The sequence below is a fragment of the Ricinus communis genome, chromosome 10, assembly GCF_019578655.1.
Source record: "Ricinus communis isolate WT05 ecotype wild-type chromosome 10, ASM1957865v1, whole genome shotgun sequence".
Lineage (NCBI taxonomy): Eukaryota > Viridiplantae > Streptophyta > Magnoliopsida > Malpighiales > Euphorbiaceae > Ricinus > Ricinus communis.
Genome location: NC_063265.1, coordinates 19,841,448 through 19,863,516, shown reverse-complemented (window position 1 = coordinate 19,863,516; position 22,069 = coordinate 19,841,448). Strand labels below are relative to the sequence as shown.

The 22,069-nt window shown below is 34.1% G+C and overlaps 2 protein-coding genes across 9 annotated transcripts; both read right to left on the bottom strand.

Annotated features, from left to right (window-relative positions):
* Positions 1-1,394: 1,394 nt before the first annotated feature.
* LOC8287667 (AP2-like ethylene-responsive transcription factor At2g41710) lies at positions 1,395-5,481 on the bottom strand. 5 transcript variants are annotated; one of them, XM_015725579.2, is made up of 9 exons: positions 5,137-5,481; positions 4,834-4,916; positions 4,701-4,709; positions 4,513-4,601; positions 4,172-4,245; positions 4,046-4,096; positions 3,506-3,570; positions 2,676-3,298; positions 1,395-1,874 (listed from the first exon to the last, which is right to left on the bottom strand). In XM_015725579.2, the coding sequence occupies exons 1-9, from the start codon at positions 5,352-5,354 to the stop codon at positions 1,821-1,823; spliced, it is 1,266 nt and encodes a 421-aa protein (XP_015581065.1). In that variant the 5' UTR covers positions 5,355-5,481; the 3' UTR covers positions 1,395-1,820. The 5 variants fall into 5 exon arrangements, with proteins under 5 accessions (XP_015581065.1, XP_015581067.1, XP_015581066.1 ...); XM_015725581.2 differs by having other exon boundaries at positions 2,676-3,292; positions 5,137-5,480; XM_015725580.2 differs by having other exon boundaries at positions 3,506-3,567; positions 5,137-5,480.
* Positions 5,482-6,132: 651 nt separating this feature from the next.
* LOC8287666 (pentatricopeptide repeat-containing protein At2g41720) lies at positions 6,133-13,671 on the bottom strand. Of its 4 annotated transcripts, none has more exons than XR_003080456.2 (11): positions 13,252-13,670; positions 12,554-12,726; positions 12,342-12,447; positions 10,608-11,717; positions 10,413-10,518; positions 9,797-10,001; positions 8,777-8,909; positions 8,426-8,530; positions 7,909-8,161; positions 7,452-7,572; positions 6,133-6,742 (listed from the first exon to the last, which is right to left on the bottom strand). XR_003080456.2 is itself a non-coding variant. In XM_002529460.4 (10 exons), exons 1-10 carry the CDS (start codon positions 13,594-13,596, stop codon positions 6,693-6,695), a joined length of 2,454 nt encoding a protein of 817 aa, XP_002529506.3. In that variant the 5' UTR covers positions 13,597-13,666; the 3' UTR covers positions 6,133-6,692. The 4 variants fall into 4 exon arrangements, 2 of the variants coding, with proteins under 2 accessions (XP_002529506.3, XP_048236012.1); XR_003080457.2 differs by lacking the exon at positions 7,909-8,161 and having other exon boundaries at positions 6,133-6,488; positions 6,626-6,742; positions 13,252-13,667; XM_002529460.4 differs by lacking the exon at positions 7,909-8,161 and having other exon boundaries at positions 13,252-13,666.
* Between the last annotated feature and the right edge of the window lie 8,398 nt (positions 13,672-22,069).

Here is a 22,069-nt window from a genome sequence, read left to right as displayed (position 1 = left end):
TCTTGTAATCAAGTTTCAAGTTCAAACTTGATTTTTGGATAGTTGAGTGATTCAATTATTCTGTTCAAAATTCAAAAGTGAGTTTGAGTGAATGGATAAAGAATTAATTGCTCTTGTATTAAGATTGAGTGTTTTAGATCGTAGGTTTGAGTGTTAGACATTTAAGAAAGACACTTTGATATAAGTTGTATGTGAGCTTGTGAATCAAAAAGGTTTCTATCTAAAATGAATTGTTAGTAGATTTTACTCTCAATTGCGTTCTAAATAATAAGGAATCCTACTTTGTTTTTTACCCAAAAAAATCTAAAGATTAAGAAGAAGATGTAGGCTAAAAGAGTCGAACCTTTATAAATCAAGTATTTTTCTACTTTTCCTATCTTCTAACCCTTGATTTTCTATTCTTGCAATTTCTATCATTTTAGTTTTTCAATTCTTTATCAAATCTATAATTCACCCCCCTGTTGTGTGATTTTAGTATTTCACATCAAAAAGATTTAATTGGAGTTGTAAATCTCTGCCATCAATCTAGATGCTATGCTTACTTATCTCAATCTTTGTGAATCTTGAAAGATTCTTGATGCAATTGATGTTTGCTTTGAGAAAATTTGATTATCCGTTTAGTTGTTGATTATTGGCACCATTAAATCTTTAAACATAAAAACTAAAATACCTACTATCCTATTATCCTAAGAGCAACTTTTATCCATTTAGCAATGTGATTGTAGAGTATAAATTGGAAATGCTCCCAATATTAATACACAAATAAAGATTTTTATTACTGAGAAAGAATACAGTATAAATTAGAAATGCTTCCAATATTAATACACAATAAAGAATCTTTAATTCCGAAAGTGATAGCTTAGTGGTTGAAAGCGCTTTCCTAAAAGTTTAAAAATTTAGATTCAAAGTCCTAGAGGACTGTTCTTAAAACACATAAATATCTTATACAAAAACTATAAAGCTTTCAAAATTTGAATTCAACTCCTACAGGACAGTTCTTATAACACTTATATCTTATATAAGAACTATACAAGTTATGCTTTGATTGGATCTCCTTCATTTGGCCTTAAAGTGACTTTGATTAGATTGCATCCATCCCAAATTAAAGTACAGCCTTTCAGATATTCTGCAATGGAAGAAAGTTTTGTATGATCATATTCAACAGGAGTTGCTACTACCAGTAGCAGTCGCTTTCAGGCTAATGACAGTTCAATTGCTTTTACTTATAAGAAGAAAATGGATTTGTATAATTAAGAATTAAACCAAATATGTAATTCCTTAAATTTGGCTTTCCTTTACTACATCATCTCATTTAAGATTTGACAGAAAAAAGTATATCCTATTCATTGATAAACAAGTAAATGGGACAAATTTGCTGAAGTAAAACAAAGAAAGAGAGCAACAAAAACAGAGTTCAGATTGACCAAAGTTTCTTTTGAACAGCCAAGAGCAAGTAGTGCAGAAACTAAAAATTTAGCTGTATCACTGGCTAAATTTTGTAAATGGTGAGGAGTTGATGATTTTTTTGTTTCTATACAAACATGTTTTGACTGTTCTAACATAATTTTATGCTCATCCAACTCTCATACATATTTGATATATATTTTCTGGAACATATCAGGAAATAATACATCAGCATGTGTTGAAACCTCTACATGTAATCAATGTACATAATACTTCCTGTCCTATATAAAATTGTCCTAAATATGGATTGTTAAGAGAAAAGTGAAAAAAGGAAAAAAGAATGATCAGGAAGTTTTACTTTAATATTTTCATTCATCAGCAGAACCTCCAGTGTACAACCAGAAGCAGGAATGTGCTCACTCCTCCGGCCGAAAGAAGGTATAAGTTGAACTTGTCTCTGTCTTTGTGACCTGCACCACAATAAGCAAGGATTCTATGAGATGAAGTTTTGGATAAATACATCCAAGGAAAGAAAGAGGCTTTGTTTGTGTAATGTCATAGTAGAGTTCTAACTTCTAACTCCAGTTAATTGTTTCCACTACCACTCTACTTTCATGGGTATTTTACACGAGCATGGATGGTGGTGCAATAAAAGCCAGAACCATAACCACAAACAGTTTATCCTTGATCAATCAGGTAGGTAATGAAATTGTTGAAGCCCCAGAATGTGATATTTCACAAGTTAACATACAAGACACTATTTGCAGCCCCATCCTGTTCAACATATTGCAAAACTATATTGTGTGAAATTCAGAAAGTAAACTAACTCTATATGACATTTCATTTTGTATTTCACATAATGGAGACACAATATCACAATCTTTATCTATTACTAAATCTCTCTATAAAATTTCATGTCAGCTCCTTTCATATTTATATCATATCAAACCTTCCTGTTTCATTTAATTTTCCTATTCCTCTGATGGACAAGTACTTCACAGCCATTCTAAAATCACAGTAGAGAAACTAGTTCTTTTCTGTGGCTCCCTCTTACACATCCGAACTTTATCAAATAATTCTACAGAAACTTCTAAGGAAGCTGCAGACTCGGGTTCTGTCACCTCGAAACAGGCTATTAATGTATTTTTTTGTCAAGAGAGTTGTGATCCAGCCTCATGCTTTTTTCGAACGTGTGTGTGTGTGTAAAATATGCATAAAGGAACGGACAAGCTTAAATTAAAGGAAACAGAGAAGGAGTGAAGATACCCTACCTCAGAATTACGAGAAAATCCAGCAGGAAGAACAGGAACTAGAGATGTCCATAGGATGGGATCTACTAAGGGGTCAATGGCATTATAGTTGGTTAGAAGTGGAGCAGACAAAAAAGGAGCGAGTTGGTACGCATTTCTCTGAAGAGACAATCCGCCACTCATGCCTAATGCAGCTCCAAGTCTCTCATTACTGCCATCATGACTTGTAGACTTCTCAACTGCTTTGCCATAATCCATTTTATTAGTCTTTTTATTTTCCTTTTCATCATTATCAGTACAGTTTTCTTGCTTTTTTGACGCCTTCTCTTGCAAGTTCTTGTAAGCAGCCGAGTGTGACAAAATGCTCAAGGCAGAGATCTTGGAGCATTTATGCTTTTTACCGTTGTCAGGCATGCCCAGACGGGGCATCTGGTAAGGCTCAGTAGACTGCACTGCCCATTCTGATGATTTAAGCTCACTGATATCTTCACCATAACCATGTTTTCTTTCATCTGATGATTTGGAGACAGATTCACGAGTTTTGTTGAACCCCCACCATCTGATATAACTTGTTAGATCAATTTTCCTTTCAAAACAAAGACTGCCAACATATTCGCTTTCTGCTGCTGGATCATCAGCTGCACCTTATAATGAGATATTACCATTAGATAGATGGTACCGGTTCTGGAGGAAAATTGGAAGGAGAAATAAGAAATATATAGAATCCTGCAGTTGCCAGTTATTTTGGCAAAAGTTGATTCTTGGAAAAAAAAAAAAAAAAAGGATTTCACAACTCTAACACAAGGTTGCCGATCAAAGAAATTCCTTGAACTTAGAAATTCAGACCTTACCATAATTTATGCTACTGAAATATTCAGATCCAGGCATACGACCAAATGATGAGTCCCACTGGCTGCTTTGTGATATCCAGAGTATAGAACAAAAGACACAAACACATATCAAAAGTAATTCATGCACAGAAATATCAAGGTATCTATCTCTATATGTCAGAAAAAGAAAAAACATAGACAGCTCTAAGGCATACTAACAGCAAAAACTTGTATTGTCATACAGGAACATGAATGGCATTTGACTAGTAGAATTAGGATTCATCTCTGCGGTTGGCATAGCTAATAATGAACTAGGGAAGCTTAGTACATAGTCAACTTGCAACAATATTGCAACCTCAAGTGGTTTCTGAAGCACAGAACACAATCAGAATAAAATATAGAAGGAAGCATTATGGCATCCAAGGTGAAGAACAAATTTGCACTAACCATTTCTTCTCAAGAAGTAGTAATTCCTAAAACCAAAAAGATGTATCATCTAATCCTCTGAACCCAAACAGCTGTTTTTGCAAATAAATAAGTTGCACAAGAGAAATGGCGTACCTAGAAAGTCCCCGGTATTTAGATATTCCTCTAGAGAACCCACTACTCTTTCTGCAGAATACATCGATAATTTATTAAAGCAGCTGAGACACAGTTTAAAGCATATTTTTCAGGGCAGAAATGTACCTACGAAGAGATGCTAGGTATTCCTCTCTAGACACATTCTGCATTTCCTCAAGATCTCTACTATAATCAGTGACCTGGACCACAACTATTATACTTTACAAGGTGCATAAAGAAGAAAATAATCGCATGAATAGAAATTAAAACATATATTTAGAAAAGTAAAAGAAAGCAACATACTCCAATACTTACCATTTCATATCAATAGGGAACTCAATTATAATTACAGAACATTATACATCCACGAAGTTCAAAGTGTACAGAACAAGCTTCTAATTGTTAAACATAAAACTAAATAGAGAAGAAAAAATTAGAAGTGAAAATGTTCGACATGAGTATCTTACAGGAAAATTAATGAGTGTCCCAGGACCCCAATACTTTAAGGCAGCAAGATCATATGCTCTAGCTGCAGCCTCTTCATCATCATATGCTCCTGAAAGTAGATGCATCTATCTCAACCAAATGCCAAAGCAAAAGAAAAAAGAAAAACATGACCATGTAAGAAATAGATAATACCAAGCTAACAACTCACCCAAGTATACTGGCGTAACAAACAGCAGCAACAATTCCATGTACAATAATGAAAAACAGAATCAGTATCACCCAATATAAATACAAAATAAGCGAGTCACTTTGAACACACACGCGGAGAAAGAGAGAGATACCTTGCTTTCCCTTTTTATTTTGATTCTGGTTCCAAGTACTTTTATCCCAAAGGTGAGCTTCATATCTACCAGTCCATCTATGCCTAAAGAATTTAAACCATTACTCTCTACAAATATTACCCTTTAAGTCAAAATCCATTGTTTCTTATAATAGGCATCCAAAATTTAAAATCACTAATTTACATCAAATTAATAGTATAACATAAACAGTTAAGAGCAGATCAAATTCACCAAAAAGCTGAAAACTTTTAAATCAAATAACCAAAAGCATAAAGACAGATATGTAAATTAGTAAGGAATTACCTGGTAACTCCACGATAAATGGAGCTACGTTTACCAGCAGTACAAGGAGGCATTTTACTGATACGTTCTTTAGCAGTACAACCTCTCTCTTTCTTTGGTTTCTTTAATTGTCTGTATAATAATAACTGATCATTTGCTATCACTGCTTCTGAACTCTCTCCGCCGCTACCCCCGCCCAGTTCTGGTTTCAACCCAGGATCAGAAGAAGAGGACGCCATGGTTGAATCAACAAAACCAAACCCTAGAGAGAAGAATTGAACTCAAAATGCTTTCCTTAATTCAAATTACTGACACTGCAAGTGAGAGTGTGTTTGTTTGCTTTTTTTTTTTTTTTGGGGGGGGGGTTCGGTTTGGTGGAAAGTGACTGAAATGCCCTTAATGGGTTTTGGAATGACGGCGTCGAAGTGTGGGGTCGTTAAGGGTGAAAAGGGGGTGTAACGGCTAGGATGGGGACATGGGTAGTATAGTAATTTGAATTGGGTTTGAAAGATTGTGTTTGGCAGAGTGGTGGCATGTGAAAACCAATGACACTTGTCTGCTGTTGGTCTGTTTGGAAGTGCGAAGGCGTCTGAGTGAGAATGGCAAAACGACGACGTAATTATTGTTTATTCCATTCTGTAGGCCCATCCATGTAGGGGCTCCAGTAATTTCTGCAGCGAAGAGATGGAGATGCTGTTGGGTTCACATTTCTCGGTCGCACATTCATAATTTAAGGTAAGCACTTTGGCCTACATGGTAAGATATCTAACGTATAACACAGGAAAAATATTAAATCATTTTATTTAATAAAATTCTCCATTAAAAACTAAAATAATGATCATAACCCAAAAAAAAAAAAAGAAATCATCATATAAAATGATAATGATGCTCACCATAAAAGTAATGAACCCCTCAGTATTAAAAAGACGAACCCACTTAAAATAATGATCACCTTGGTCAATTGAGTTAGACCGCTTAATATGAAAAAGACGACCCTGCTTAAAATGGTCAATTGAGTTAGACTTTTAAGTGTATCGTGTAGACTCATTGATACTGGAAAGATCTTCGAACAATTACACATCCTTGTAATTCAAACAGTAGAAATACATTGCTTTAAAGTAGCTGAAGCAACCCGATCAGCTACTCTCTTTCCTGACCTATCAACTAAAGGGATTGAAAAGTGAATAAAAAAATACAACTCATGTCACTAAAACATCTATCTCCCAAGAGATAGGATTTGTACAATAGAGACCATCTTTGAGAAAAAGGAGGAAATGTACAAGAGAGAACCTTTTTAAGCAAAAAAGGCAATCACTCTCAAATATGCAGGATGAAGCATTCATAGCTTTAGCCGAAGTCCTCAGAAAAGCTTGCTGCAAAACCAATAAATTTCAGTAGGAAAATCTACCGCAGCAACTGGTTTCTCATATAAGGAATTTGGGACTATTTAGCTCCAATCTTTGCTGAACTCGATATTTGCCATCATCTGGATATGTGTGGCAGGACAAACCTTGCAAATTGTTGAATCGATGAATACTGTCCCAATTGACTAGTCTGAAGCTAGAAGGACTAGCATCTCACACCTTGGTTGTTGATATTTGACTCCCACATTTTCTTCTCAGAGATTCTGCAAAGCATTATCTTCAAAACCTTTTCTAGAAAAAGTTCCAAAATCAATATTGCAAAAATGCACCAATGCCTTTTTAAGGGTGTAAATACGTAAACTCGACACAATAATGCAAGACGCGATTTATCCAGCAGTTGCCCTGAAAGGAGCCAGGGAAACTTCCAACTACAAGTCAAGCACCGAGTAATCCCACCCAACCCATTCCCCAGAGTTTTCTGTGTAGTAGTATTAGAATTCCATATTTGAATCATTTCCTGATATTAGACCAGTTCAAATCCACCATGTGGTATTCGCACACACATCTACAGATATAAGCTTATCATTTTTGTTCAAGGCATTAAATAATTGCAAACAAAATTAAGGTTTTATGGTAGGAGATCTGCTGAAGCTCTAGAAGAAAAAGGTCAAAGTATTCAGTTTGGTATCCAATTGGTCCCCACCAATTTCTTCCATATTACGTGTGCAGAAGTTCAAAACTATAAATACACAACTGTCTTTTCCTGAATATTTTTGGAAGTGACATGTTGCCAAGTCTATTGTAACATTTGAGGAGAATGCCAAAAGAAAACCCAATGGGGGCTACGCTAACGGTAGACTAATAGAGGAGAAGGTGGCTGGCCGGATAAAATAACCTTCAATGTATAGTATATAACTGCAATTAAACTAAATAAGATTATGCTTCTCCTTTAAGGGAGATAAATCTGCGTACCAACTCTTTCTTGTATGATAGCAGCATATTCAGCTCCACCACCCTTTTGCACATAGGAGGATATATCATAATACATTCCAATTGAAGGTTGGATTCCTGCATCCTCCATCCATTCCAATACCTGCATTGCAAAAGTTGCTGAGTTCTAAGAGAAATTGGATAACATAACAAGGGATATCACCATGTTTTGTTTCCCAAAAAATTTTTAGGAAGAGACAGAAATATGGCAAGAGCTAACCTTGCATGCCTGAAACATTGACAACATCCATAAGCAATAATTTTGTCTTGATACGACTACAATTATGAAATATGATGCTTAATCTTCACAATGTAAAGGGACTTAGATCTATAATTAAAAGTCATTATGGATGCTTTTGTTGGATAGTAATATCAAAGAACGGAGAAGTCAACGGCAGTAAATGGCTATACGCAGTGATTGCTGCCAGTACAAGCTTACCTAATTAAGAGTTCTCGTTTGCTTTATTGTTTTGATTTTGATACTCAAGATCCTAATCAGAGCCTATAATTTAGGATCTCCTTTTATTTGTTATCAGTAGCCTATAAAAGGCCTTCACTATTGAATAAGAAGCAAGCATTTCATTCTCTCCAAAGTTAATCTTAGGAGGGGGCTCTGTCAAGGACGAGTCTGCCTTCACCAATTCATCAGATTTAAAGAAGGGCCCTTTCGTGTCTAGACCTGTGATTAGATCCTACGCCAAGCCACATAACACACAACTATCAAACTCCTTGATTGACTAAACTTTTCTGTCGTTATATCACATGCATTAATCACCCTGCACTGATATTTAACAACATTCAAAGCAACAAACTAGTGAAACAGCATAATTGTCAAACTAAAGCTCAGAATTGAAGCTGAAATTTGAGAAAATTTCTGCTATCTATTTATTTACTTAATTTTTACAGGAATTAAATTACATATTTTAGAAGGAAATAATATTTGACAAATTATTTACCTCAATATATTTTCTCCAATTTCCAACAGCCAAAAGATTCTTCAACATGATTGAATAAGTGTTGAAGTTGATTTCAGCACCCGATGCAGTAATCTTGTAAAATAACTGCATTTACAAGCAAAGAAAAGGATAGTGCAGGATTAGCCTAAAAGATATCAAGAAAGAAAGAATTATTAGTACATCAGCCACCCATCAACATGCACACAAAGCTAGGATCATTTACTACATGTCGAAAAAAACTATATTCAAGAAATCAAATGAGGGAATAAGAAAGCAGTATTATAGCTGGCTTTAAATGTTCTTTAAACGAAATATAACTATCAAGCAAGTATTAAAAGAATATGTGAGTACCTTCATCATGGACTCAATCTTTCCACTTCTTCCAAGAACATGAAGAAGCTGATTCAAAAGTCCAATTGATACTACAGAGAATGATGGCTCCATCAATTTCATCAAATTAAGTATAGTCCTCCAATCACGTAATCTAAAACCAAAGACCAAATATTATCCATTTAGAAAAGCATAGTAAGCTACCCACTAAAAAGAGCTGGAAATAAATGATGTTCAACAACACTTGTATAGAAAAGTCAAAAAAAGAGGCGGACTGATGCTTGCTATGCACATGTGGTCATGAAACCGGTAATATGAAACTGCTAGTGGATTTTCAGAGCTTAAAGCAGACTTGCCATTATAGAGCCAGAAAACACAGAACATCAAAGCAGCTGGTCAATGGAAGACTATTCTTTCATTTATAATTCTTGCAAACCCAATATTCAGGATTTTCCAAACCAAGCCTGTGGATTAGTGAGTTGAGGCGCAGCATAAAAGCCTCATCTAGATCTGGCCGAGTAATAAGGTGCTTGACGCACTCACTTCTGTCACTTGATGCTTATCGGTTTAATTACTTTATTGTCACTTACTAGATCTATTTGTGTATCATGAAATGAACAAAAAAAGGAGTCTATTCCTTCAAGCATTCTGCTAATTTAACTACATGAAACAGAACGTAAGAATAGCAGTTTCATCTTAAAGGCTTAATGCCGTAAGGAGTATTTGACCTTCAAACAGTGGATAATATCTTTTTCTTTTTTCTGGGTGATAGGCAGGTATTTGCTAGAACACTACAGGATGAAAGAAGTATCAGAAAGGTAGCAAACAACATGATCTGGTTCCAACTATAATGCATAGATCAGTCATGCAAATACTTGGATGAGCAAGGGTTGAATCATGCAGTAGTCAGGGCTCAGGTCTATAAGATGATTTTCGAAATAAAATAGATAAATACATAAAACTCTCCAGAAAAGACAAACTTCATGCATCTTTAAATAGTTTAATCCGTTAGCATGATACAAAATAAGAGCCACTACTTACAGACTACATGCTGAAACCATTTCAAAGAAAATAGCATCGCTAAAGGGGATTTCTTTCTCTTTCATGAACTCCGCCAGAATAAGAACCTGTGATGGGTTGCCTCGTTTATTGAATGCCATCATCAGAGCTGAACATGCAATAGTATCAAGTTGGATATCATAGTCTTCCATTTCTTGAATTAGATCGCAAGCTTTTCCCCAGTGTTCTGGAATCATATACCAAAAAAGCTTCTAAAGCATAGAGCTAAAAAGCATGCATGAAAGATTAATTTAAAGACTAGGATAGTAGAGAGGTCGATCTAAATTGGATGATGATAATTGTTGATATGGTCATATTTTTTTCTAATAATTTGGAAATAGAGAAATTATTACTGCACACTAATATTGCTAATTTTGTCAAAATAGAAACAAAAATAATCTAGAAGATTCAAAAGACTCATAGTTGTCTTACATATATATTAATACCTATATTTACATATCACTTAATGTGCATACCTGCCTATTTAATTATAGTAAGCAGCTCAATGCAAGATACTTTGGCAATCAACAAAACAGTTTTCCCATAACATCATAAACAACAAATGCACACACCAGTAATTTAATAAACAAACTCATACCTCCAGCATTGTAAGCATGCAGCATTGCGGTATATGTAATTATGTCAGGACAACAGCCAGCCATCTTCATCATAGTGAAAATAGATTCTGCTTCTGTGATTTGGCCCTATAAAATAACACAGAAAGAGAAGATAAGAATTTCTCTATCAAGTTATAAATAAACTGGAACAGCTCAAGTCTTGCTAAAGCACTTGCCTGCTTACTGTAGGCACATATCACAGATGAGCAAACCTCCTTGGTCAAAGCAATTTTCAATTCCATCATATCTGCAAAAAATTCAATTGCCTTACCATATTTTGACATCTTGCAGCAACCACTTATCAAGACTGTATAAGTAACAGAATTAGGTGCCACTTTCATTTTCCTCATGGAGTTGTACAAAGCCACAGCCTTTTCATATTCTCCCACATTCATGTAGCTTCCAATAGCTGAATTACATGCAACTGTGTTCAACTTGATGCCTCGCATTTTAGCTGCTGAAAGCACAGCATCAATATTCACCTTTTGACCGCAGCGGCCACAGGCTGCCAAAAGAGTACATATGGTGACAATATTTGGGTGAATGCCATCTTGCTCCATTTCACGCAGAACTTTCACAGCATCAGCTAGCAAACCATTAGATCCATATGCATCAATCAGGGCATTAAAGCTAACAACATTTGGCTTCAACTTGGCCTTCTTCATCATGTTAAACATCTCTCTTGCTTTTTTGGGTTGCTTTGATCTCCCATAAGAACTGAGCAAGGATGTATAGGACACAACATCTGGGAGAAGTCCACTTGCTTTAATTTTCTTAAAAACTGATAATGCCTCTTCACTCATTCCATGAAAAGCATATGCTCCTATCAGAGCATTATATGAAACAATAGTGGGCGTTAAACCTTCTGCAAGCATAGTACTGAAAACAGCCTTACAATTTTCAACCTGCCCACTCAGAGAGTATAGATGGATTATACTTGTAAAAGTTACAATATCCGGCCGGCATTCTGCCCTCTTTTCCCTCATGGAATTAAAAATATCAATAGCTTTCTCACACTGACCAAGTTTCACTAAGCAATATATCACAATGTTTCGGGTTGTTGTATCAGGACGAATATTTGTTCCTTTCATTAGTTCAAAATAAGATAAAGCTTTTGAATATTGAGCACCAGTCTTGTATGCAGATAAAACAATATTATGAGTCACCAGATCAGGACCAACTCCATTTTCAGTCATTTGCTTACTTACTTTCAGAGCTTCTCTCCAATTACCACTAGATCCACAAGCATTGATCAAGTTATTATATGTTGATCGACTAGGGGGAATCTGCAAGAAAATTTTAACGTCAAAGACATCTTCTCTCCATATGACATGGAATGCATGCAAAGGATTAAGACTTAAATGTTATTCATATATACACACAAATCAAAAACAGAAGAACAATATGATGGGATACTTCTGTTTTCTTTTCCTTTTACAGTTGACCAGTAACTACCAAGGTTTCAAATAACAGCTGATATGTAAGGGTCCTGCATTGGGTGTTAGGTAACAGAGCTTTGAGGGATGGGGATTAGGATTTACAGATGTATCAGTTCCATATCGTCTGTCTCCACCAATAGGTCATACATAAAGACAGTAAAAAATATATAAAGGAAAAAGAAAGAGGAAAAGGGTGCAAAAGAAGAAAAGAAGAGAGAGAGAGAAAAAAGAAAGAGGAAGGGCTAAAGTGATTCCATATCGTTTATGAAAGAAAAGGCTACAACTTATTTTCTGTTCCCACCCAATATGTCCACAGAAAGCTCCACTGGAAGTAATCTTCAAAGCTATATTTTAGACAGTGTTGCAGACATTTCCCTAAATATGCCACTTCAACATAGAAATAAAAAGAAGGAAGCTCACATCATAATAGACCACTAATATTGATTAGGAAAGAAGAAATCAAATACACACAGCTTCACGAAGCATGTCTTCCATTATATTCATGGCCCAACGCCATTGACCTGCTCTTCCATGTGCATTGATAAGAGCATTGTAAGTCTCAGAATCTGGTTTGCACCTGGCATTTGGCAATGGAAAAGGTTAATATGGAATCAAAACATTAACTTCTTCAAACCTTCTTATTAATAATTGACCTCTGAAAACAAGGTATTTAGTAAGCAAACCTCCATTCTTGCATCTCAAAGAACAAACCACGCGCCTGATCAGTAAGATTATGTCTAGCATGAAGCCTGATCATCATATTATACATATCAGTGCGTGCACAATAATTCTTTTGCAATTTCATCCATCGAAACACTAAATTGCTATGCTCCAGAGCGCCCCTCTGCGTTATCTCCTACATGACCAAACAGATTCCATGCATACCATTATGCCCTCTTCTTTTCTTTAACAAAAGACTACAAGTATTAAATTCCATTGAATTCTTGCAAAATCATATCACCTTTAACATGATTTTCACAGTTTTTTGGGAAGTCTGAAATGCAAGACTTCAGTTGAGTTGAATTTTGTAGTATCAATTTTTGTGTTGGAAGGTCATATTTATGTAGAGTTCAATTCATTCAATTAAAAAAGGAAAAAAGAAAAGCATGTTAAAAGGAATGCCAGAATCAAATCAACTCTTACACATGATTCATTCCAAACAAGCAGGTTCCTTTCAAGGAATGCCTTTAAAAAAATTGGAAGGCTTAAATTCTAGCAACTATAAACTTTCCGAAATATGAGAATTGACTAAATAGAATTCGATTGAATCGAATTCTGGTATATTCTAGACTTTCCAAACAAGGTATAGCATTTGTGTCAATACAATTAAAGCCCTAAATCCTGAAACTCCAAATTGTTCAAAGAGAGATAAACTACATACTTTAATTAAACGAGGGAAATTCTTTCGGGCAAAACGGCCAATCCAATGGTTAAGTACAACCTCAACATCGTCGTATTTAGGATTAAGTTCTAGAATTTTGCTGACGACTTGAGATAGAGTCCAGTCCCTTTGAAACCGGTCGCCTCCAACTTTTAAACGGTAACGTTTCTGGAGGTCGCATTTCCTGAATCCAGTAACTTGAGTGGAAACTTGGTGTTGGCCCGTATCGTAATCGACGAAACCGGATTTTTTCTCTTGGAATGCAACGTCGTTTTTGGACTTTTTGCAATGGAGTTTAAAGTTGGAAACTAGAGGAGGGTGGCAGAGGTAGTTTATGGCCGCCATTCTCGGTGGAAACAGAGCGTTAGAGCGGCAAATGGATTGGATAAACGTTCATCTATATGTACATAAATCGTGGGAGTCTTTTGATATCTCGGGTTATTTTGACGTATAAAATTTCAAGGACATTGGTCCAATTTGCCCCCCTAACTTTAATTTCAAGAGTCAAATTGCTCAATTTAAACGTTTATTTAAATATTTTTTTAGCAAAACGTCAAATACATTAAATTTATATTTATTTTATAAATAAGTATCTGAACTTATATCTAATAATTAAATAGATCCATTTTTAACAAAAAGTACATTCAATTTAAATATTTTAAAGAGTGAAGAAATATTAAATTTTTAGCTTTTAATTGAATTATATATATTAAAAATAATATTTATTTTATTAATCTACCGATATAATATCTAGTGATATGTTATATAAATTTTTTTTACAAAATTTAAAATTCAAATTTGATTATCCAAAAATTGTATGCATATTTGCTAAAAACATTGAAATTTGACTTCTTTAATCCTTAAAAAGTTAAAATTTGATTTATTTAATCCTTAAAAGGTTGAAATTTAACTTATTTAATACTTGTCATTTTTGGACTAATTAAATCTAAATTTTAAATTTTGCCAAATATGTTATTATATAGCGTGCAAGGCTGTAAACAAACTAAACTTCTCGTGAGCTACTCGGGACTCGGGTCAATAAAAAGCTCGTTCGAGTTTGTTCATTAATTTACGCCGGCCGTTAAGAAAGCGCTTTCAAACAAAAGTTTCGAGGCGTATGTAGAGGTAGGTAAAGTCACTGTTGGGTTCGTCTGGACGCTTTGAATGTGTTCGTTTAATGGCTCGTAAACAAGTTTGCGAATAGGCTCGTGAGCTCGAGCTTGTGAGTCTGGCTCATTTACAGTCAGGAAGGCTCATCAGAGCAGTGAGCATGAGCATCTGATTGGGATTTGGCGCTTATAAAGTTTGTGAACATATTTATCTATTAGCTCGAGCTCGAGTTGAAATCAATAATAATAATAATAATAACATTAACAATATTATTATAATAACCATAACATTTAAATGAAGCTATTACTATTAGTAAAAATTACAGTAAAAATAATAAATAATAGATAAATTTATTCTATAACAATTTAATATATAAATATTTTCTGAGATAAATAAAATAAAGTTGAGCCATTGTTACAGCTTTTATTCTATTAAATACATCCTCTAATTATACTAATTTAATAAAAAAATTATCTACTATTAAAACACTAATTAGTATATAATAGATAATGACTAACTAGGTACTAGCATGGAAAGAAAAAAACAATTAAACATTATGTCTAAATGAATATAGTCAATTATATTGTCGTTATAGCGAAATCTTATATATATCTTAACCTTAATATAAAGCGTTTTCTTTTCTATCTCATGCTCTTCACTTATTAGATATCTCATATTTGTCCAACCCAAATATTAGATTAAATAGAGTGGAGTGTCGGTGTTGGACCATATGATTTCTTTGAGCAAATCTTAATTTAATTAAAGATTTGAATTGGACCCAAGTATGTATATATATTAATTAATTAATTAATTAAGGATATAGCTTTTACTGTCTCTATTATAATACATAAGTTGCTAAAGTCGTTAATATTTTTTTAACTAATTAATCACTTTATCTTCGTCATTTTGTTCTCCAATCTATTAACATTTTAAAATTATAATTATGTAGTGTTAATATCAGCATTAATCATATATATATATATATATATATATATATATATATAATCTTATTTATTAAATATTTTTTAGAAGAAATGTATCTTTTATCTAATAAAATCAACACTAGGTCATCAATCATCGTGACTGCTAACGGTTTATTCACATAGTACATCTAACATATTAACATTATTAACTTATGATTATATAGTGCTAATATGATATTAATTATATTTATTAAATAATCTTAATTAGTTTTATGTCTCTTAACTAACTAATATTATATTATTATATAAAAGAATCCTATACCATATTGTTATGTAGTAGAAATTAAGTTTTAACCTTCAGTTTTTAATTTTAATTAATAAATTTTAACTTTTACTATTAAGATAAAGTATTAATAAGTATATCTATTGTGTTATTATGTTTAGAAATATAAGATAATTTTTTAAACTTGGATATATTATATATTTTTATTTTTATTTTTATTTTTATTTTTATAATATCAAAACTTAATATTTATTTATATAAAAATAGAAGTATCATATTCGAATTAAATAAGTATTTTGTTAATATACATACATACATATATATATTTCTATATAAATATTAAGTTTTGATATTAAAAAATACTTAGTCTCTTATCATAAGTGTCTAGATTTATATATATATATATATATATATATATATATATATATATATATATTTTATTAAGTAAAATTATGTAGTTTTAAATATGTAGTCTCGAGATAATCTCCATAATTGTTAGTAAAACTCTAAATAAAAAACTACGTAGTTTTGATATACTAAACAAATAAATATCACGACTGGGCACTAGCTCGTGACGAAACGAGTGGGATAGGCTAGGCAAGCCCACCAAAACTGCAACTCAAACAAATGAAATTCTGGGATTCACCGATTCATAATTTATCTTAACCATTAAATTGTACATATTAAATTCGGTCTGCCAGTATAATTAGGCAAGAGTCGAATTTACATTAAATTTCAACTAATAAGTCTATTATTTCTACTGCGGAGAATCTAAAATTTTTACAAGTCAAATATACCAAAATCAATTACATCAACCCAATGATGAAGGAGTTGGGTTGCTAGATAAGAACTGCGGGAAGACTAACAATCACCTGAAAAATAGTGAAAATGAGACTGTCAATCTCGAGAATGAGTTAAATCATATATCCAAAAACGATTTCAAACACTTCAATAACACATTTATTTAAATTGAAATAAACATTAAATCATATAAAAATATACGTGTCATGTCATGCTTAAATAAAAAATATATATAACTTTCACATACTACTGATGATGTAGTACCTCAGTGAGAACTAATCTCGGCGAACATCTCGTCTCTTATTCTATTATACGAACTACTGATGCGCGGCTGGGAGAGCATCGAGGGTTTAAAGTCTTAAATCTGGTAATTATCACTCACAGTATCATGCATTAGCATTTGGCATTTACTTCCTTATCGATATCTCGCCTAAGGCATCAGGTGCGTCGAGGCAGAGAGGACTCGACTAGGGTCCTTCTGGCTGAGTCCTAAGGTCAAATAGCGTGAGTCGTCAAATAAGCGAGAATAAGCTGTGGCCCCTGTGGACCTTACTCAGATGCACGCTCGACCTTTACCTCTTTACTCAGCAACTTCTCTCTCAGAGGGCTCAATAGGGCAATCTCCCTAATTTACCTTTTTAAAATTTACAAACCTTTACCCCTTTATTTTTTCTTATCTACTATAATCTCATATCATCGATACCGGTGCATGTTCAGTTCTTGATCTGTCAGTCCCGAGTCACCCGACATATAAAATCACGGCGATGAAACGGTTAAAATAAGCGGTTAAAATAACCGATTAAAATATTAAATCATGTAGTCGAATTATTTTGTAAAATCTCGGCATAACATATATAAATGACAGACATATGACTTTAACTCAGTTTTGACAACCTCCGGCTCGCATCGATGCCTCGTGTGGTGGGCGGTGAGGAATTGCATTATCTAATCACGAAAAATAATTAATCAATAATGTTGAAACATTTAACAATTAATCCTAGGTCCTAGGTTCAGACTCCTAAGATCCTGTGACGGTCCATTGTCCATCTCGAATCTCGATCTCGTCAACTGATCGTATTCTGAAAAATCCGACCTCCCCTAAAGCATTGCGCAGACATTTATGCTAAAAGCAAATTTATTTTAACTGCAGGGCCGCAAATATTCAACAATTTATTTTAATGGGGTCGGGTCTCAAGACATTCTTTTCGACTACCACAACAATTTATTTTAGGCGATGGGAGTCGGTCGGGTTGGATCATTCATTATTCGACGACTCACTCTACCAATGATTCATTATTTAGGGTTCAACTCGTATAGTTTTATTTAACTAACAATAATTCTAAGGTTCAACTCATTTCGAAAATTCCTAATAACTCAGTGCACACATAAAACCAGCAGCGCCGCCGAAAATTTAGATTAAACGCTGGGCGGTCTATCGTAGATACGCCAGGTCGAGATCCAAATGCACCAACGAAATCGAAATGACGCGTTGATGAAGATCCCCGCTTCCGATCTTCTGATCCGACCCCCAATCATCCGTAATGATTTACGAACGATCTCGGCCGTCGATTTTCAAACGGAGTTCGATCGCCACGCAACCGGTGCCACTAGAAAGCTTGAGTTGATGACAACCGGATATGTCCTCCGATCAGTCAAAGCTCACTGGAGCTCGCCAGAAAAATCAAAAAATGTCGGTTGCCACCCATTTTCTCTCTCCACCACGAACTTCCAACTCCGTAGCCATTTGCATATACTCCCAGCCCACTCTCGATTGACACGCCATGAGCTTCGGACAATCCTCTCTCTCCTTTTCTTTTTGCTTTAACGGAGCAAACTACTCTCAGGCCGCTGCTCAACATGACGCCCCTTCTCTTCCTCCTTCTCTCCCCGATTTCTTCTTCTTCTTCTTCTTCTTTTCTTTCCTTTTCCTTCCATATCGACTTTTAGTCCCTGCACTTTACTTCCTTACCATTTGCCCCTCAACTTTTCTAATTACAACAATTTTGTCCTGCAAAATTTCTGGTTAACCCTTAAACTTTTCTTTAACTTTTCAATTAAGCCCCTAACTATTTAATTTGGGCCAAATTAGAATTATTAAAAATATATAATTACATATTTACCCTTGCTTTTAAATGTAAAATTACCAGAAAGCCCTTGCCGACATATTTAATTATAAAAATACCAAACATACAAATTTTCATTAAAACCCCATATTAGTAAAATTATACTTTTAATCCTTATTCCAAAATAAATTTCCAATTTAGTCCTAACACACAATTAATTTAATTAATCAATTTTCTAAATATTTTTTAATTAAAATTTTACACCATTAGCTAATTAAAATGCCTTTTTTTCCCCAATAATTCTTTTATAAGATATCCTTTACAAATTCTTCTATAACTCTCAAATATAGAATTTAACTTATATATATTCATTTTGGGAAAAAATTTGAATAACCAAAAATATAATTTATTTCTCAAAGAATTAATTTCTTAAAAATCAAACTAATTGGATATTGAAAATAACTCCTTTATTTTTCTAGCATTAAAATTTCTATTTAAATCATTCCAATTAAACCAAATAAAAATAAAGTAGAATTAATTTAAATAAAAACTCAATTATTAATTATTGTTTATATTATCATATTAAAGAAAAATTCCGAGTATTACAAAAAAAATCACAAAACCCTAATCCATACGTTCCAAAGAAAGAAAGCGTACATCCAAAGCACGGGCTGATTTTAAAGAAATGAGTCTTCCGGATAGGACAGTGAAGGCTGAATGTGTCCATTGCAAACATCGGCTTACAATTAACAAGTATGGTTATATGTCACATTTTCTTAGGCATAACAAAGGTTGTGTAAGGAAGCAAATTAGTGAGAAAGGATAGAAAAATTTTACTATCTCTATAACAATAGCTGAATCAGAGACCGTTAATATTGTTCAAAGTTATAAATATGATCATACAAAGATAAGAGAGATCCTCTCCCACATGATTATTGTTCATGAGTTGCTATTTATTTTTTCAAAATATGAGATATTCAATTTATTGATAAAAACTGCCTTTCCACATTATTAGAAGCCTAGTCGAGCCACTATAAAAAAAGATTATTTTACTAGTTATGAGAAGGAGAAGGAAAAAGTAATGGAAGAGCTGCAAGATGTTAGCAGAGTTAGTGTAACTATAGATTTATGGAAGTCGGATCAGAAAGTTTCTTATATAGTTGTCACTTGTTATTATATGGACCCCAACTGGAATTCACAGAAGCGCACTTAAAGTTTTCATGATGTTCCATTATCTCATATACCGGTGTTTTCATTTGTGATGTGCTACATAAATGTTTAATTGAGTGGGGAATTAAAAATAAGGTGTGGACAATTTCAGTTGATAATGCTGGTTAAAATGATGCAATTGTTTGGGTGTTAATGGAAAACCTCTCTTACAAAAATAATATTCCTCTTAGCGGTAAATTATTTCACGTAAGATGTTGTGTACATATCTTAAATCTCTTGGTGCAAGATGGGTTATCCGGGATTCAAAATATAATAATAAATGTATGCGAAAGTGTGAAGTACATAATCGGTCCTGAGTATCATCTTAATGTATTTAGTGAAATTGCAAAACAGTTGAAATTATCTTCAAAGAAGCTTGTATTGAATTGTTGCACAAGGTGGAATGCAACATATTTCATGTTATCAGCTGCTTTAGAATTCAAAAATGTGTTTCTAAGATATCCACTAAGAGATTCAACCTACCATTTTTTACTTAGTGAGGAGGATTGGAAAAAGGTCTCTAGAGTTTGTTCATTTCTTGAAGAGTTTAATGAAGTCATCCATCTCATTTCAGGTAGTGAATATCCAACTTCAAACTTGTTTCTTACCGAGCTTTACAACATAAAAAAGTTGTTGAATGAAGTAAATGTGGGTGAGGGTTTTTACATGGCAGGAAAAAAAAAAGAAAGCTAAATTTGATAAATATTAGGGTGATTGTAACTTGTTGATCTCCATAGCCGTTGTTTTAGATCCAAGGAATAAGATGAAGTCGATTGAATGGTATTTTCCAGAGATATATTCTACAGCTGATTCAATTGAGCACACACCACAATTCATGAGACTTTATGCATGCTTTACAATGAGTATGTGGAGGCTCACAAAGCTAATATTACCGAAAAAGAATTTCAAGAAGAAAGTTATAGTACTACAAGTACTATAGATGGAAAGGAAAATGTAAAGTGAGAGCACCATTTGCTAGCTATATCAAGAAAGTTGACATTGTTGAGCAAGTGAAGTATGAATTAGAAGTGTATTTAGATAAAGGAGTAGTTATTTGTGAAGATGATAGCGAATTCGATGCATTAGCTTGGCGGAGGATATACAATTTGAAGTTTAGGATATTGCCAAAGATGGCTTGTGATGTACTATTAATTCCAATAACTACAATGGCTTATGAATCAACTTTTAGTGCCAGTGGAATGGTTATTGATCCACATCGTGCCTCTTTAGGAGCAAATACAGTCCAAGTATTAATCTGTGTGGAAGACTAGCTTCGTGCTTTTTATGGTATCAAGAGGAAAGAAAAAGTAAGTATTTTAATACTTTATACACTTAAAGTCGAATATATGATTTTCATACAGTCTAGTAGCGACATTCACCGAGCTAGTCACTGCAAATCTGCAAAATGCGAAGGTACATGGACCTGCGCCCACTCAACCAGGACACTCCTGCTCGAACCCGAGTGGCACAAGTGAAGGAAATCTTGGGAAGTACTAATAGGTGAGAGCCCACTAGAAGACCGATCTCTAGAGCCCATACCTACACTCAAACAGTCCATAACTTATGCATAAATAAAAAGCAAGAATCAATAACAAAAAGCAAAACTTACATATATAGCATACCAGAAACCGCAGAGCCACTTGCTCTCACGGATTTGATGTCCATCTACTAGTACAAATACGCAAAAGTAGTGGATTCCTAATTGAAGGATGAGACCTGGTCCAAATCCCTCAAAAGAGCTAACTAGTGGAGGTTCAATGAGTTCCACAAATTGCTGAACAAAGTGGTCTCAAACAAGTATACGAGGAAGGCTTAGGCCATCTGGTCCACCTCCCAAGAGGACCGAGGGGTGAATCCCCTATAGTGGAGGGAAATTCTCTAATAAGCTAAATACCGAGTGATCTTGCGCGTAGGCAAGAACCTTAGCAGATTAATGATAAACTGGTCCCAAGCTTTATATCGTCGATCGTGGATGACATCATCAAAAGGTATAGGGGTACCTGTAAAGTCAATATTGGTGATGTCAGTAAAGGATAGCGAAGACAACATCAGCTCTCCAACTGTAAGTGTGGAAAGTATGGAGGAACTGTAAGTGTGGAAAGTATGGGGGATATCCATCCACCTCTCGAGTAGTGCATATATTGAGATGTGATGAGTCCTCCCAAAAATAGAAGGTGGTGTGGCAAAGAATCGGTGGAACCCAGTATCACTAATCCAAACCTAGACAAAGCTCGGCACTGAACCACTCCTGAGCACCGTAGAAATTTCCAGCGAACTGAATCAATACATCACTTTGAAAAGTGTAGAAACATGTATAAAAATATAATGCATATATATTAAAGCTCAAAATAGTAAACTAATTAGTTTCAAGATTTTTTGCTAAAAGGTGGCTAAATAGTTAATTTTGGCCTGTGCGCGCCCAATCTGAT

What these genes read in the sequence shown, in the direction of transcription:
- LOC8287666 (XM_002529460.4), bottom strand. Translation starts at nt 13,596, where the DNA reads ATGGCGGCCATAAACTACCTCTGCCACCCTCCTCTAGTTTCCAACTTT. An exon ending in AAGACATGCTTCGTGAAGCT is followed by an intron (nt 11,718 to 12,341) that starts GTGTGTATTTGA and finishes ATTTTCTTGCAG; the next exon opens with ATTCCCCCTAGTCGATCAAC. An exon ending in TATCATACAAGAAAGAGTTG is followed by an intron (nt 6,743 to 7,451) that starts GTACGCAGATTT and finishes AATGCTTTGCAG; the next exon opens with AATCTCTGAGAAGAAAATGT.
- LOC8287667 (XM_015725579.2), bottom strand. Translation starts at nt 5,354, where the DNA reads ATGGCGTCCTCTTCTTCTGATCCTGGGTTGAAACCAGAACTGGGCGGG. An exon ending in ATTTATCGTGGAGTTACCAG is followed by an intron (nt 4,917 to 5,136) that starts GTAATTCCTTAC and finishes TAAATTCTTTAG; the next exon opens with GCATAGATGGACTGGTAGAT. An exon ending in GATTTTCTCGTAATTCTGAG is followed by an intron (nt 1,875 to 2,675) that starts GTAGGGTATCTT and finishes ATTGTGGTGCAG; the next exon opens with GTCACAAAGACAGAGACAAG.